This window comes from Labrus mixtus, chromosome 6, assembly GCF_963584025.1.
Source record: "Labrus mixtus chromosome 6, fLabMix1.1, whole genome shotgun sequence".
Classification (NCBI taxonomy): Eukaryota; Metazoa; Chordata; class Actinopteri; order Labriformes; family Labridae; genus Labrus; species Labrus mixtus.
This window is the reverse complement of record NC_083617.1, coordinates 27,131,369-27,148,545: the sequence shown is the minus strand read 5'-3', so window position 1 is coordinate 27,148,545 and position 17,177 is coordinate 27,131,369. Positions and strand designations below refer to the sequence as shown.

General features: G+C 41.4%; 1 protein-coding gene across 4 annotated transcripts in view; it reads right to left on the bottom strand.

Annotated features, from left to right (window-relative positions):
- Positions 1-11,484, bottom strand: part of LOC132975889 (regulator of microtubule dynamics protein 2) — a 39,053-nt gene extending 27,569 nt beyond the window's left edge. Inside the window, exons 1-3 of one of the 4 annotated variants that reach the window (XM_061040746.1) lie at positions 11,395-11,462; positions 10,011-10,145; positions 7,290-7,738 (exon numbers count right to left, since the gene is read on the bottom strand). In XM_061040746.1, coding sequence (XP_060896729.1) covers positions 7,290-7,729 — 440 coding nt within the window. In that variant the 5' untranslated portion in view covers positions 7,730-7,738; positions 10,011-10,145; positions 11,395-11,462. Of the gene's footprint in view, positions 1-7,289; positions 7,739-10,010; positions 10,179-11,394 lie in introns of those variants that run through there. The other 3 variants (XM_061040742.1, XM_061040747.1, XM_061040745.1) reach the window with 3 other exon arrangements.
- Between the last annotated feature and the right edge of the window lie 5,693 nt (positions 11,485-17,177).

Here is a 17,177-nt window from a genome sequence, read left to right as displayed (position 1 = left end):
TGAGATTTTTTTATATCATTAAATATTTAACTGCAACCACTGAACGATAAAACTTGAGTTGACTTGAGTATTTTCTGCTTACGCTGCACACTGTGGAAATTTATACTGTAATTTAGGGCGCACTCACTCTAAACCCAGTTGCCCTGCACCATGCCTATAGGCCAGATTTTCCCCCCTCCCAAGTCCCCCACTGGCCTGCACTCACTCTGGACCAGGCCAAACCGGACATGAGCACAGTTACCTCATATATCGTCATCACTTCGTAATACTGGACAGTCTCGGATTTTCCCTGAAGACCTCCAATTTCTTTTGTTGATCCAGCTGACTCTGAATATTCGCGTCTGTCCAAATTTCGAGTAAACACTCGACCTCTGCATCGGACCAACGTGAATCCTTTTCTGCTCTTGTGAAAAGTGATTGTTGAAAGGAACGGTCGAATTGAAGGCTAAACGTCATATTCATGTTGCGTACCCGTGCTTGTGCTCGTGCATGAGCAATCGTACCGTGCCAAAGCACACCTCCAACCGTGCCAGGGCCAAAGAAGTGTACTGGGCTTGAGCACTCAGTCAAACAAACTGGACTTTGGGGGTCATACGTGCTTGGGCACAGTAGGAATTTCCTAGTGCGAGTGTGCCTTTAATCATAAACATACCTGCACAACTGTACAGATCCTCCATTGCACCTTCTCTACATTTTGTTGTCTTTATATTCAATTATACGTATATTTTCATATTGCTTTTTTAACTTATTCTATTTAAGTTCCCTGTCAGCAGGAGTACTGCTGTTTTTATAGCCGTTTACTATTTGCTCTATTTCTAAGCTATTTGTTTTGCACCAAAACACCAGGTCAAATGTAGTTGGCAATAAAGACGATTCGGATGTTAAAAAACCATTAAGCTTGCAAAAGCAGTCAGCTGCAGAGGGATGTAAATATGAGTCTTTGATTCTTCATGATTTCCTTTTATTAGGTTCTGCAGCAATGTCTGCTGGGAGATGTGTGGCATTTCCTGTTTGCACCGTGATGATGCCCCTGTTGGAATCTGTGCCCCACTTAAGCTGAACGCAGATTCCGGTTAACCTAAAGATGTACTTCCTCTAACTTATTACAGGAACCCAAAATATGTCAGTAAAACACTGAACTAGGATGTCTGCACACTTCCATTCCACGATAAGCAATACCTGCACTAATCTGGTTAATCTTAAATGCATTTTAAGGCTTTAGATTTCAACAAACATGCAACAACTGTTTCCCAACCCTGAGTATGGCGTCTCTTGCGAGGATCATATGTGAAGATGTTGTTCTCTGAACAGTCACATGGCAGCCGAGCAGACATGAAGAGCCCTTTAAATGGATGTGAGGATTAGGGGTGTAACCGGCTCCTCTGGGGGAACACAGCTCATTCCCTGAGGGGCTGAAGTTTCTTCACTGCACTATTCCCACTAACCCCCACACCCTCTGCTCATACAAATAACAGAGCGGCAGGAAAGGCTCTCTAATTATGGGAGGTGTGTGCGTGATGTGATTTCTTTTAAAGCATAATAACCCGGGCTGTAATTAAGAGCATTTGATGCGGCCGACAACTGCCACTCAAAATCTGTGAACTGTACCTGCTAGAGGGCAGTACAACACTACCATCTGCTACTGAAGTTAACGAGGGGGCAAAGTGAACACGTAGGGCTGAGTTATAGAGCCTGCCTGGTTCATCTGCTAACTAACAAACAAGATATGTTGGTGTATATGTTTGAATATGCACTGATAATTGATCAGTTTTGCAGAACATAAATCACAGAAAACAATGCTTGAGTGGAACATATAGTCGTGACAGTCTGGTGTTTGTCCAGCAGAGTGCGCTCCAAGTTCATCATCACCACCGTGCACGGTCTGCAGCACATGAAGCAGACCATGTTCACTAGAATCTGGACAATGTATACGTTTGTCTCCTCCTCCATGCGGGGAAACTATCAATGACTGTATTTTTTTTTACCTACAATGGATAATAACAAACTAGGAATGCCTGCTTCCAGTACCTAAAGAAAGCTCAATACTGTATCCCATTGTGCTTTAACTCAATACTGGCTAAAGCAATCTCAAACATCTCTGCACTCTTTATGCTGGGCATGTATGTCTGCAGGCTTTCAAATTGTTCAGCTTTATATAGAAATAACTTCTTGGGCTCTGTGTAAATAATACTGAAGTAGTCAAAGTTTTTAATACTTTGATACTTCTTGATACCACATGTCTTCAAACGATGTCTTCTCAGATTTCTTTTCAAAAGCTTAAAATAAAAACTGCAGGTCATCAGCCTCATTTTAACCCAAAGTTGCCACAAGTCTCAAGTGAGAGAGAGAGAGAGAGAGAGAGAGAGAGAGAGAGAGAGAGAGAGAGAGAGAGAGAGAGCAGTGGTGGTTGTTCAAACACTTCTGGTGGTGCTGCTCAACAGGCGACAGACTCTGGTGCTGCTGCTGAAATCACTTTTGTTTATGATTTAAAGCAGTGGTTCTCAAAGCTTTTAGACTGTGTGCCTGGGCCCAAGTATATTTCCGACCTGTTCTCATTTAATTTTTCATTTATTCATAAAATTGCTGCGTGCGCGAGAGAGAGCGCGTGAGAGAGAGCGCGTGAGAGAGAGTGCAGGCGCGCGCTCCGCAGGCTCTGTGCAATCACAGCCTCTGTATTATAAGTCTCTGCGTTCAACATAGAAAAACTTCCTTTTAAAAAAAATCTCTCGACTCCTGCGGAGTGTTAACACTAGAACCGCCAAGACCGTCTGCCAAACCGGACGGTTTGGGTTTTTATAATACAAATAACTATTTTTAAATAAAAACTACAATGACTTTTCTTAAATATGTGTCCTGTATGTTTTCTGAAGCCTATGTGTAACTAAAATAAAACACACAAGATTTCTGAGCATTTATACCTCTAACCGCCGCCGCCTTCATATTGACAGCAGTTGAAAATGATACATTTTCCTGGATTGTTTTCACGCGTCGTTTTAATTTTTATTAGTTATTGTTTCTATTTATAGACTTCATATATATGCACAGGAATTTAACAAAGAGCGACAGATAGATATACAGACAGATAGATAGAGACCATAGACAGATAGATACATGCTCATTCTTGAGCCGGCAAAGGAACAGAGAGAGGAACACCTGCGTGTCAAGGCCAGTCTGACGTCGGTGCCCACTGAGCCACAGCATCCACAAGAGCTGAGAAGGAGGCAGTGTCAGACAAACACGCACTGCAAGAAAAACATGACCATTGTCTCCTGCAAGGGGTGCAAGCACCCTGTGAGTGGGGAGTGCACCGTAAAGGTTGAGCACTTTTGCCGCAGGTTTGTGCATTACGTGCCGCGGCGCTGTCCAAGGTGCCGATCGTTCATTTGTTCATCTGTTTGTTTGTTCGCCGCTGCATCTGTTATGGAGTTCTGCAGTTCTTTTTCTAGGCTATATGGTTTGTCATGCCCATAGATAGCCGCGTTTTTGTTGTTGTTGTTTTTGGCGTGCGTGTGTGTGTTGTTCAATGATTTCCTCTATGTCGGAGAAACAAACCCAGTTGCAGAGAGGAGGAAGAGCATCGGTGTTTATCTCTTCTTTTGCAGTGTTTTTATTAAAATGCAAAGTCTAATATATCCAACAGTATAATAGACTAAAAGTCATGTCTGTTTCATTATTGTACAATGTGTTTTAGAAACGGGAGACGTGGAGCAGCAGTAAAAAACGGGGCTCTAAAAAAGCCGACAGATATTGTAAATTAACGAAATTATGCGACATTTAAAAGGTTACCAATCCTGCCTTATGCTGATAGTCTATTTGGTTTGTAGATAAAAGTAAGTTGTATTTAACTTATTATTCTGAGCACAAACAATTTCATTTGCATATGACGGCTGCGGCGCTTGGAGGGGGGTCTAGAATGTTGGTGGTCCTAGTGTTAAGACAGCAAAATAGAGCAGAATCACATCAGCTTCAGATCAAGAGAGAGAGATTGGGGGGGGGGGGGGGGGGGGGGGGGGGGGGTGAACGACTGTCCGTACATGCATCAAAAAGTGAAGCTTCTCCTGGCTCCGTTATGTACAGCTGCTTGCTGCTGATTGTGCTGAACTCCAATAAATAACAGAATCTCTTAATGTAGGCCTGCAGCTGCTTGCTGTTTTTTCAGGACTGAAATAAAAACGGAATATCGAGTGGAACTTTTCAAAACGTGAGGCGTACTCCTGTTGTTGATGTCTGTGTGCGAGCATAAATTGAGCAGATTAAAGTTGTTTGTTGCAAAAACTAGATTCATTTAGAGGGGAAAACACATTTGATATGAATACAACCCAACAGATACAAGACAGATAAGATAAGAGTATGACAAAAATAAAAAATGTTGTTCTATGCGGAACAGGTTTTTTTTTTTATATTGTGGAGATTTCTGTACGTACCACCACAGGGAGCCAGCGTACCATAGTTTGAGAACCACTGATTTAAACTATATGTGGCACTGTTGTCAAAGACAAATAGAAAGTTGTAAATAACCCTCAGAGGAAAATCAATGTTTATCTCTCGTAAAAAAGAGACAGAGAGCAGAGGAGGTGACAATGTCTAAATTGTACAAATACATGTCACTCAGTAAAAAGTCCTGCAAAATAATCTTGTATATAGACATGTTTCAGGATTACAGCGCCAGTTTAACAAGTAAAAAGTATGAAGCATCAAAACAGCCAGGTGGAAGAAAATCAATGAGATTGTTTTCTGAGTCTCAGTTTCAACATTTCAACTGAACTCTCATATGCAACTTAAATTCAAAACAATCTTCCTCTGATTTATTTCCTTCTGCCCGGCTCTGATGCTCTCCAATACATCGCAGTTATGTAAATGATGTTAAACGTTATATAACTGATGTTGTATAAACATAAACAACAGGGGAAAAAAACAAGACCCAACCTCTGCATGGAATGTGATTGCAGAGGATGCACAGACAGTTAACATTTATTACCCAGGGTGCACTGCATGTTCAGTTGGCCTACTTTGTGTCGTTGTAGTTGTAAAAAAAAAAAAAAAAAGGCTCCGAGGCAGCTGATTAATCATTGTGAGGACAGTAACAGAAGCAGGGAGGAGCCGCACACCTCTGATCTAACTAAACACCTTAAAGTGTGTGGTTAGGATTTGACAGAGGCTTGACTTCTTGGCACTTTGCAAACTTCACTTCCTACAGAATAGTTCACAGGTCATGCCAGTTTAAATTCTACAGTGACGACCAGATGCAAAGATCTGCATGTACGACACCATCTCTGCCACTTCTCATTTCCAATGGTTTCCAAACGACGCGTTCAGAACACATCGACTAATTTCCTCAAAAAAGTCAACTTGCCCGTCTGGCTGGAGAAAAGCCTCAGCTTAATCATCATCATTTAAAGATTGATGTTTGTTTTCATGAGAAGACATTCAGAATGATAGTCTATTGAAAAGACACACATCTGTTGTTTATGTTATCTGGGGCTGGCACATGTTCAAGGCATTTGGCTGAGGTTGGAGGTGGATGACTGGGCATGTGCTGCTTGATTAGTCTGCTGTTCTGTGCAGCGCCTTGGGCCAATGTACATACTGTCATCTGTACGATTTAGCAGAGAAGGAGCGAGCGAGTCAAACTGGTGAAGTGGGAGGGCCGCGAAAATTTTTGATCCACATAAAGATCAGCAGATAAGATGATAAAGTGGCAATTAACCTGGCATTCACACTTTGCCACCTGTTAGGTTGGAGCTAATCTATCATACTTTTTTTTTCTGATGGATTTTTTTTTTTTAGATCATGAAATGAGCCTGGTGAAAGTCAGCGGCTGAACTAGAAACGCTTCTGAATATCAATATGAACATGATCAGCTCCATAGCAGAGGCAGAGATTTACAGCTTCTGTCAGCCGTGCATCCATGTCAGCTCATGAGCAGCAGCTAAAAGTGTTGCAAACAGTGGAGTCTGCTGGACAAACTATGTACTGATGACACCAGCTCTACATTATCACAAGCAGCAAAAGCTGTATTCACTGGAATAAAGCACACACTGCAAGTATATCAATGTGTGATGAGTCAGACAGACACTTAAAAAGTTCAGATAACTTTTAATAATACATCTAATGTTGAATATTCACCATTCAATTGTGACTTTTTTTTCCTCCCATGTCAATATTATGCTTTAAACTGCACTTTCTTTTGGTCACCTGATTTGTGACTGAGATATAATCTTAACATGTCCACTCATTCTGCATGACATTACTGTGATCCTTGACTCTGAACTTTGCTTTAACATATAAATAACTCAGATTCATATTTTCCCCCAATTGAGGAATATTACAAATGCTAAATATTTTCTATCCCAAGCCGACCTCCAAAGGCTGACCTCAATGCTCACTCAGGATTGTTAACGACTATATTTCTGGTAATTGTCTGTCGTTTCCATGACGAGCTCTAGCAGACGGGCAGCTCTTTCAGCCAACGCCTCATTCCACCAACGCACAACACAGATCTGAGCTGCATATCTCCTTGTATCTAACTTCCTCTTAAATGCACCTTTTGCTATATTATACCTAATAAGTATGAAACTGTAAGTCATTCGTATACACATTTACATAACTTGCTGCTATTAATCATAGCAAGTCACTTTAATTCATCACCTGTTACTCTAACTTGCCACTCACTGAACAGAACGTCTTAATTGTCCCGTATAGTTCACTTCACTCCTTTGTATTCCAGTTGTATGTACTCTGGTTTATTATTAAGTAAGGATGGACCATAGACTGCATACAGAGAGCCTCTTGGCTTCAGTGAAGCAAATGTGGAACTGCCTTTCCAGCACTCATTATATTGGCCAACAGGGGGCACTTACACAGGCTGTGAAAAGGAGCCAGACTGTGTTTCAGTCCATTAGGAAATGATTTCTTAATAAACATTTTCCCGTCTTAATCACTCATTTCATGTCATTTTAATACAGCATGATGCTCGTTCAGTGAACAATGGTCCCATCTGGAGTGACATAGATGATGCTACTTCTAACCAAGCCCCACCCTATGACATCCTTATAATCAATGGTGGCTCCAAAAAAAGTAGATGATAAAAGTCTAAATGCTTTTCTGCTTTGGCTCTGACGCAACGGGTGACATTCACAATGCCTTTCATATACACGCACACACACACACACACACACACACACACACACACACACACACACACACACACACACACACACACACACACACACACACACACACACACACACACACACACACACACACACACAGGTTCTTATAGTACTTACCCTCCCTCACTCTCTGCCTCCTCTGAGCTCCGCCCCCCTGCTCTGGCCGCGGTGGCCGCAGCCCTTTTCCTTCGTGTTGGCGTGGTCCTTTGAAGGGGGCTAGCTCGCCTCCTTTCATCTCGCCCCCTCAGCTCCTCCCTGACTTGGTCTGGCAGAGTCGGCAGAGCGTTCTTCAATGACTTCATCTCCTCTTTCAGCTCGGACACACACTGGATCAGGGCCTCGAGGCGCTCCAGCACCTCAACCTGACCCCTGGGCATACCTGGACCATCCACCACCATGAGGCCAGTTCCTTGTTCATTTTTGCTGCTGAGGTAGAATCCTGGCCAGGAGCTTCTTCGTTTTGACCTAAAGCCCTGGTAGCACACCACAGCCAGACTGACACCAGCCACTCCAGCCAGAGCTCCCAGAACCAGCACCTTGCTGTCTGCCTGGGCCATCCTGCAGGCCTGCAGAAAACAGACAGAAACCATACGTTTAAGAGAAACTCTTTTCAGGGAACTCCTTCTAACATTACATAATAAAAACATGTTTTTGTAAGTGCACAAAATGGAACTAAAGTTATTTTATCAATTCAAAGGAAGCAATTTTCTCCAGATACTTTTTAAGATTTTGGCTGAAGTTGTCTTTAAGTCCTGACAGAAATGGATAATTCATGTGCTCTGAAAAAAGTTTAGCTAATGGACCAACGTTTAGCTCATTGACAAGTTTTTGCACCATAGTTTGAAAAGATTTGCGATATAGTCCAAAACTCATAACGTCATAAAATAACAAATTTCAATCTCACAGATCCAGACACAGTAACTTCAATGATGATGCTTGGTTTTTAAGCATTAATAAAAAACTCAAAGATTTCTCAATTTTACAATGCTTAAACTTTCAATGCAAAAACTTATCCCGTGTTATAAATCAGTCTGAGCTTAAATTTAGCACAGTTAAGTATTAAATGACAGAAAACAAGAATTCATTACAAAATGTTACTCTTATCAACAAACTCGGTTAATTTGAGTCTACTCGATGGTTTCTGATTTCTTACATGTGGTGTTAAAACAGTTAGGAGTTCAGGTGTGAACATATTGTGTGAAAGGTATTTCACTGCTGTGGTCTGGGCTGCTGTTTAGCAATAACTTTTAAATGCAGAATTATTTATCTAATCAGACTGTTTTCACCAGAGGTCTTCTTCAGGTGATCATTTTGTCAAAACAGGTAAATGAATCAACACTAATTGAGTTAGCGATACAAGCTGTCGACTGTTGAGATTATCTAATGCCACTCAGCTCACAAGAAGACACAAAAGATGAAGATGTGCATCTTTGAAATATCGAAAATCATTGGGCTGGCTGCTGTGGTTCAGGGAATAAAATGATTTGTCAACTAATCATGAGACACATGTCAAAGGGTGCTACAGCAAGACACTGATCATAAAACTGCTGTCATGAAGTTGTGACGTGCGTACATGTAAATGACATTAAATCCTGATTATGAGAAGGAAAATTGGCAGCATGGCAGCTGGAAAAAAAACCCAGCTGGCCTGAGGAAGATCTTAGAATAAAGTTGCTCATTGGGAGCTTAACAGTGTGTGGACCGTTCTCTCTTTTCTGCAACATAACATCTCACTGCACCACCCGCCCGCCTGTCCACCATGGGGGTCCAGGGCCTTCAGCCGCTCTGTCCCCCACCTCTGGAACTCCCTCCTACCACAAATCTGTAATATCGACTCTGTCTCCATTTTCAAATCACTTCTCAAAACACTTCTTTTTAAACTGTCATATTCAGTCTGATCATTCTCCATCCGGTCTCATAACTCCTTTACATCCTGTACATTTGTGTTTTTAATGTTCATTTTATCGATGTGTTGTTACTTTGTTGTTTTTATCTCTGCTTTTTAAGGTGACCTTGAGAGTTTTGAAAGGTGCCTTTAAATAAAATGTATTATTATCATTATTATTATTATTATTAACTGTAATAAAACATCTCTATCAGATAGTAAGCTTACACCTTTAACACAGGGGTCTGAAATGATCTACGACTGACTGGAGCGCAGAAACTCACAGTTACCGACTGTTTCCATCACTAACTACCTGGAGGTGTTACACAGCTTTTACAATATAAAAACTCAGTGTGAAGCACAAGGACAGACACGATGAGGCTTCTCTTATTATGAGACATTAGTCTCTTAGTCAAGCTGGGTTAGCCTGATCCCTGTGTGTCCTCATGTGCCTCTTGTCAGTAATAAAAACAGAAGGGTCCAGTACAGGACAGGAGGTGAATTCAACTAGTCCAGTGTCTGTACTCATTAGCATGTAGCTTCCTCTAGCTTCAGTGGTCAAAGTCCCTGTTTCTTCAGTAAACGCTACAGTGCAGACAGACACATGTAAAGGTAGAAACCTGCAGGTAGTCTGATGTCAGCTATGACAGGTAAACAAGCTTACATAATGGGATCAACACAGCTAACCACTCAGTGATCTCCTCATCAAAAAGAGAACATCAAACATTGACACACAGAATAAGTCATGTCTGGAGCATCCCTCATCATTATTATTATCTGTTCGTTTTTAACATTAGTATTTATTAAGTCCAGCTGCTAGCTAACAGCAGGAAGTGGTTGTTTGCTAACACAGAAAACGAGCTGTTCAAATATCACACACACAGAATCACAATAAACCGGAAAATAAGCATTTTTTGTATATAAAAATGTACTAAAGTGAGGTTAAAAGAGACCTTACTGGACAGGGAAGGAGGCTGAGGCACGGCAGTAGCCTTGACAGTTTGCCCGTGTGCCCGTCTAAACAGTCCGTGTAGACTCAGAGACGCCGGAATCAAAGGTTCCGGGCTTCGCTTCACACAAACACACACCTACAATGAATTCAACAAACCACTTGGTAAAATGATTTAACTTTTAAAACCAGGGTATTGACCTAAGTGTATCCTATTAATGCTGCCTCAGCAGACGTGTGGAGTAAATTACTACCCCTCTCCATCCAAACTGAAGCTTGTCAAACCAGAATTACCACCTTGAGGTTACCTGCCTGCCGACAGGGGCGTCGCCAGGAACTCCGGGCCCCATGAAAAGATCTCACATAGGGCCCCTGCCATGACCCAAACTAACCCCAGAAAATTTCTACAACAACACCTCCATCACACAAATGACCAATAAAAACTTTAAACAACTATGCCATGTTTTACACCCTGAAAATGGAAGATAAATAATCACTGTAATATTTTGCACCTTTCAGACATTTGAAACATTTCCAGCAGCATTATTTTACTTATTAACTTGCTATAGTTAATGTTCTAAAGGCTTTTATTGTCTAAAGTGATCTTATTGGTAAGATTATTGAATTAAAAATTCTACTGGCATTAATGATAAACTGTAAACAAACAATACATCTGAATTAGATTCTGCCACACTTGTCAGCATGACTTTAAAATTAGGCTGTAATAGTTCTTCTCTGGTTAGGGTTAGGGTTGCATTATAATTTGTCTCACCTGACGTTCAAAATGTTGTTTTTTGGGCAGAAGTAGCGGACTCAGTTTTAATGTGACAACATTGAACTACACTGAATCTGTTGATATCAAATATGTTACTGTAGCTCGCTGGGAAAGACGCTAAATATAGCTAAAGAACCCTTTTTCATCAAACACATGAGTAAATAATAAGAGAGCAAAATTCAACACACAACAGTTACAGCAGTGTGAGGAGTGTGTGCAATCAATTAGATTTACAAACAGGTAGTAAAAAAATGCCTTTAAAGAAAGTCATTAAGAATTGTATTGAGAGACAGGAGCCTAGCGGTTAGTGTGCGCGCTCCCCCATGTACAGCGGCTTAAGTTTCTGAGAGCGGGTAGCCCAGGTTCAAGTCCAACCTGTGGCTCCTTTCCTACATGTCATTCCCCTCTCTCTCTCTTTCTCTCTCCCTCTCTCTCCCTGGTTTCTGACTCTATCCCCTGTCCTATCTCTAAAACAAAGTCAACACATAAAAGGCATGTTGCATTTCCCAGTTTTGTGTTGCACCCATAAAATCTTCTGCTTCATCAGTCCTTTGTGATATCACAAACATTGTGTCTACCTGTGGAGTAATAAGAGGCTCAAACAGAGACCTACCTCTGTGATCCTCACGTCTCAGTGTGTCCCTGCAGAGCGTCAGGACAGACTGTGCAACACGTTTATTATCACATCAACCTTGGACCTGCGGACCTCACTGGTTTGATTCAAGCATTTGGCATTGATTGTGGAGGGGTGGTTAACAAGTGATTTATTTCATTTATGATGATGCAACATCTCGATACTTGGGTTAGGGTTAGGGGTTTTTTTTCAACTTGTATTACTTAATTTTTGTGTTTTCCTCTCATTTTGTAGATTTGGAGATGATTACAGATTTTAAAACTTTCCAACAACAATGACCATAACTCAGCTTGTTGCACAAAATGCATTCTGGGTTTGATGGTGTTTATTTGACTTGGCAGAACTACATGAGCTCTCTTTAAGTTTTTCCTTTCAATCTTTAGAGAGGTAGAGAGCCATACTTGCGTGGAAACAGGTTTCGGAGAATTCCCTTGTGTGAAGATTGCTACGTGCAGTTTCTTCCCTGCTCTCTGCACGCAGTATTGTTCCTCAGCCCACAGCCTGCATTCTGCCTGCACAGGGAACAAAAAGCCCACCTGAAACCCGCAGGCATGGCGGTGCAGAAAAGCTTGGCCGCAGCAGGCCTTGGTTGGCCCTGCAGACTCAGATATGGAGATAAGGGAGGCGCATCCAGCCATGGCCTTGCTCCTGTAGGGTCAAAGCCGGCAGATAAGCAGATATTGTCAACACGGTCGTTTCACGCACCGACCTCACATCAACTTGTACTCTTATACCACAGGGGGAGAAATAACAGCAGACTCAGATTTGCCTTATGCACATAAATAAGCCCATTACAGCTGTCAAACATTACATGGGAGAAGAATCAGGGTGAAACAAGGCATCACTATCAGGACTCTGCTGCACACCACAGAGCTGTTCCCTGTCTGTTTGATGGAGTGTTTTCTACCTGGGTGGGGGGCGGGGGGGGAACTTCTGTATCAGCTGAGCGTGTTTACACAGAGTTTAAAGAGTCATTCAGCCTGAAAGATTCTGCAGGACGGAACAAAGTCGTTCAGCTCCAATGTTGGTGAGGGACTGCAAAGTCCAACTCACTGACCTGCACATGGAGAAAGTTTAACCAACGTTTAATTTTTTACTCCAATAGCTGAAAGTCGTCTGTTAAATGTTTGCTTAAAGTTATATTTTGTGAGAAACAGAGCTGTGGATGGAGTTGGAAATCAGGCGGTAACGAGCCACAGGTATTGAAGTACTCGAAATCGGTCTTGGTGTTAAACGGTCTAAGTGTGACCACCCCTTGCACACTGGATGATCATTTTTTTCGTTGATATTTACGGTCTTGGTCCTGAATCTGTCTCGCCATGCCTTAGTCCTGGTCTTGGTCTCACCCTGCCTTGGTTTTGGTCTCATTCCCTAAATGTCTTTGTCTTCGTCTAGGTCTCGCCCTGCTTTTCTCTTGGCCTTGGGCTTGTCTCGGTCTTGACTACAACACTACTGGATACAGATAAAAATGTTAATTCTTCTATGATTGTTTATACACAAATCAATAAAGTTTAACAGATCTCAAATACATGAAATCCTTCTTCCCCCACTCTAGAAACTGGTTTTCCCGAGAACCTGGTCTGAACAGCAGCAGCTGATACTCGGATACTAAGCTGCTGTATGACCGGTTCACTGATCTTAACTCCTGGTCCTGACTCGTTTTTCAGGCTTCAACCCCCAACACAAGCAGCTCAACAGGAGTAACATTTTCTCTTCATGGGACGCTGGTCAAAGGGGGTAGGAGCAGCAAGGCTCCCAAGACATCCTCCTTAAGTTCAGTCTGAGCCGTGTGTATGAACTCAGGAGCAGAAATGTTCCTTCTTTTGAGCAGAATAAAATCTGAGTGTTGATTTTTTAAACGTTTGATTAAATCTGGTGGCTTCATCAAATATTTTAAGAAAGCAAAGTGAAGGTTTAGCTAACGTGACCTTAACCTCAATCCATTTTTCTTGTTTTGAAAATATCATATAATATCGATATTTTAATTTCTAAGGTTTGATAGTCTAAATGTAATGAAATGTTTCCCCCCCCCAAAAAAACTGTAAATTTGAAGACTACTCTGAAATGATCTGAACCAAACAAGAAAGTGTCAAACAAGCCAAAGACATGACTGTATCTCATTTAACGTAAATCATTTATATTGTTTAAATTATAGTCAAGAAAATCCAGTGAATTGTTATCAAAAGACTTTGCAGCTCAAAAACTACAATATAACAAAGTGTATGGGTCTCATTCCACCATAGAAAATAAGACCTATCTTGCTTGTATTGAGTAAAAATATCTGCCAGTGCAACACAAACATTTTTTTTTTTTATTTTCATTAGATCAACATCTTATTTTAAGAGATTTTAAAACAGTCTTTACAGTGTGTGTTGTTAAGCACAACTGAGGCTGTAACTTAGGCCCTCTAGTGGAGAGAATTTGTCACTGCACCAATCCTCTGTCTGTCTCTCTTTCTCTCTGTGCATCTTTGCAGCAGCTCAGATATCACACAGGTGTTGAGTTAACGTCATTAATTCATCACTGATTCAAGTTAAGCTGGAGACAAGACAAGTTTCCACTGCTTACTGTCGTCTGACACAAAAAAAACAGTCTTCATGGAAAAAGAGACTTGACCATCGAGCATAATCCTGAATAAACAGCTCATACACTCACACACAAAAACAACCAATTCACCTGCCTTAAAATGTATTCAACTAAAAACACCTGTCTTCTGTCTGACAGTCACTGCTCCCCGAGGAAGACCATAAAGCTACTGTAAACTCAGAAACAATAATTTTCCACACTTACATTACAGCATGCTGATGGTCCCCACGTTGACCTACAAACATATTTGTGTCTTTATAAATAGATGCTGGTAGGTTTGATCTGCTGGTTAAAGCATTGTTTAAATAGTTTCTCAGATGTCAGAGTGTTGTTTTGATGATGAATTCATGAACATCATTTGCATTTGTTGGTACCTAACTCTACTATCATGCTGTTTTCAATGGTTATAAAAATCAATCCATTGAATACAAACTATTTCACAGAGAGTCTGAAACCCAGCCCTTTTTAATCCTTCATTAAAACTAAAGAACTCCAGGCTGTAAGAGATTAAACTCTGAACTGTTTTTAAGGGAAATTGAAGGCTTTACTTTACAACCGTCACAGTTTTTTTCATGCCTTTCTGCCTCTTTTGTAGGGCTTTCACACTTGCACAAAACTGCTGACAGAGTCCTGATATTCCCGGAGGAGCTGTATATGTGAACGCAAACAGACACATTTTTCACTCAGACTTCACCTGGAGTTTCTCCTGCCAGACCCCCTAATATTTTATAAGTAAGCTGATGTGAGAACGCAGCAGGATATTCTCCGGAAGTTTCACCTGGAGCGAGTGGGAGGGGGTGGTAATTAAACAGCTGCATTACGATTTCTGGTCCTCACTATGCTCTTCCTCGCTCTTCTGTTGATATTGCCGTTTGATTGAACTACATGTTGCATTGATGTAAATGCAAATATTCTCATTATAGTGTTGTTTTGTGGACTCTGTTGACTTATCCTCCACATCTACATGGTTCTTATACGTCATGTTTTGCCTCAGGGGATCCCCCCCCCCCCCCCCCGGGGACAGGGATAGACGCCCCTGGGAGCTGGATTTACCTCGGCTCTCATATCCGAAACAGCTGAGGAGAAGTTTAGAATAATGTTTAATTGTCAATTGCTATGCTGAGTTTTATCATTTTGATGGCTGATTAACTAGATGTAACAAATGTTTGACTTTGGTTCCTGTTCACTTTTTGGTTCGTAAATAATGGTTTCTTGTAAGCCAGTTATTCGTCTTGGCAAATGTCATGACACAAGTGATAAAATCAAATCAATCAATCAGGTGAAAGATAAACACGGTCATGACGACTGATGCGTGCTGGAAATGAGGCACAGAGATTACATCAGAGAAGTCTCTGGGACGGACTGCTTCCTGTTTGTCCTCCTCTGCAGAGACACAATCTGTCAAACCATCAGGACAACATACACACATAATTTCATTACATAATACAAGCAGATGGAGATGTAGGTGAAATAACTGGTAAGAAAACAAACACATTTAAAACACAAAAATCTTCCTGGCCTCTAAGTCTGAAAAACGTGCTTACATTTCAGAAAATCTCATAGTTACAATGAAATGACACAAACTCAAACAAACTCAAACCATTCCAGAGCTGAGTGAATTAACAAACTATGTGAAGCCCACAGCGGCGGTCACTCATGGGGGGCAGTAGCTCAGTCTGTGGGGACTTGGGTTGGGAACCAGGAGGGTCGCTGTAAAGTATGGTGGTCTGATTGCTGGAGAGGTGCTAGGTCACGCTTCCTGAGTACTGCTGAGGTGCCCTGGACCACCAAACCCCCCAACTGCTCGTGCACTCCTACATGTGAAACCCCTCTCTCTGACATCTCTCCATTAATGCATGTTCATAGGTCCTATTTCTGCATGTGTGTATTTCAGAATGTATAGACCAATTTCCCCTCAGGGAATAATTAACTTAAGTAAATAAATTAAAAAACAACCTTGTGTCTTTCTCTGAGTTGAGTGTTGAGCTGCAGGTGAAGGCAGTTTTCTGGTGCTGTTTTTATTAGCTCAGAAATAAAGCCAAGATCAAGTCTCTAATGTCAGGCAGAGATCTGTGAAATCCAATCCTCACTTTCATTTCCCTCTCACCTTCACCACTGTGACGCTCTATACACCTTTAAAAAAAAGCAGATTTTACACCTCCAGACATATTTAAAAGCAGCAGCTTGACTCCTAACCAGAATGTGCCCACATCACCCCAATTTTGAACCTCCCATTACTGGCTGCCTGTTTGTTTCAGAATTGATTTAAAAATGATTTAAATCACGTTAACGGCCAGACATGGGCTGGTTCCTTGCTTAAATGTATTGAGGTTTTTATCCCTCTATGAGCCAGTCTGAGATCCTCTGGTCGTGCTCTGCTGGCTGTTCCAAGGTCCAGGTGGAACACTTAAAGCGACAGGGCTTTCAAATGTCGCTTGTCAATGTTTTTGCATGGCAGAGATAGGTATAAAGGAGCAAAATAATTACATTCAGGCTCCTGCATCACCTTTCAGATACCGCCTCAACTTAGAAATAGGATGGACTTTGAGCAGTCGGCTCTTTGTACCAAGCGTAGAAGAGGTTGGTAGCTTTATAAATACCTGTCGATATGTGAGCATAATATGGATTTTTCGTAATAATAGTTTAAAAGTTGAATGTGGTTTTTGATGGACCCAGGAAAGCCACACCTACAAATCCAGGGCACCCACAATCAAAAAAACTGCTGACCGTGTAAACCTATGCTGCACGGGAAAGCTCATTAAATACATTTCACATAATCCACTAAATGTCTCAGACTGGCACAAGGTCATATTTGACCCGTTACCCATGGGATATTTGACATATTGGACCAGAGGCAAAATTTGAATATCTTATCTGTTTCTTGATTATATGGAACGAGGAATATGCAATATATTCTGCAAGGATGGCAGAAAGATACAAGGCGGTTCTGTGGTCCTCATCAGTTTATGTACTTATATTTTTGTGTTTAATTTACTGTTTTGATAGCCCACTTTGTCTTGTGATATAAAACTGTGCGGTGCTACATGTCCCTGTTTGGAGGGATTGTGTTACAGTAGGAGGCAGGAGGTCTTTAGAGGGAACGTGTTTGTTTGTGCAGTGGGGTCGAAATGTAAAATCTGTGCACTGTCTGTGTGATGTGATGCATAATTATTAAA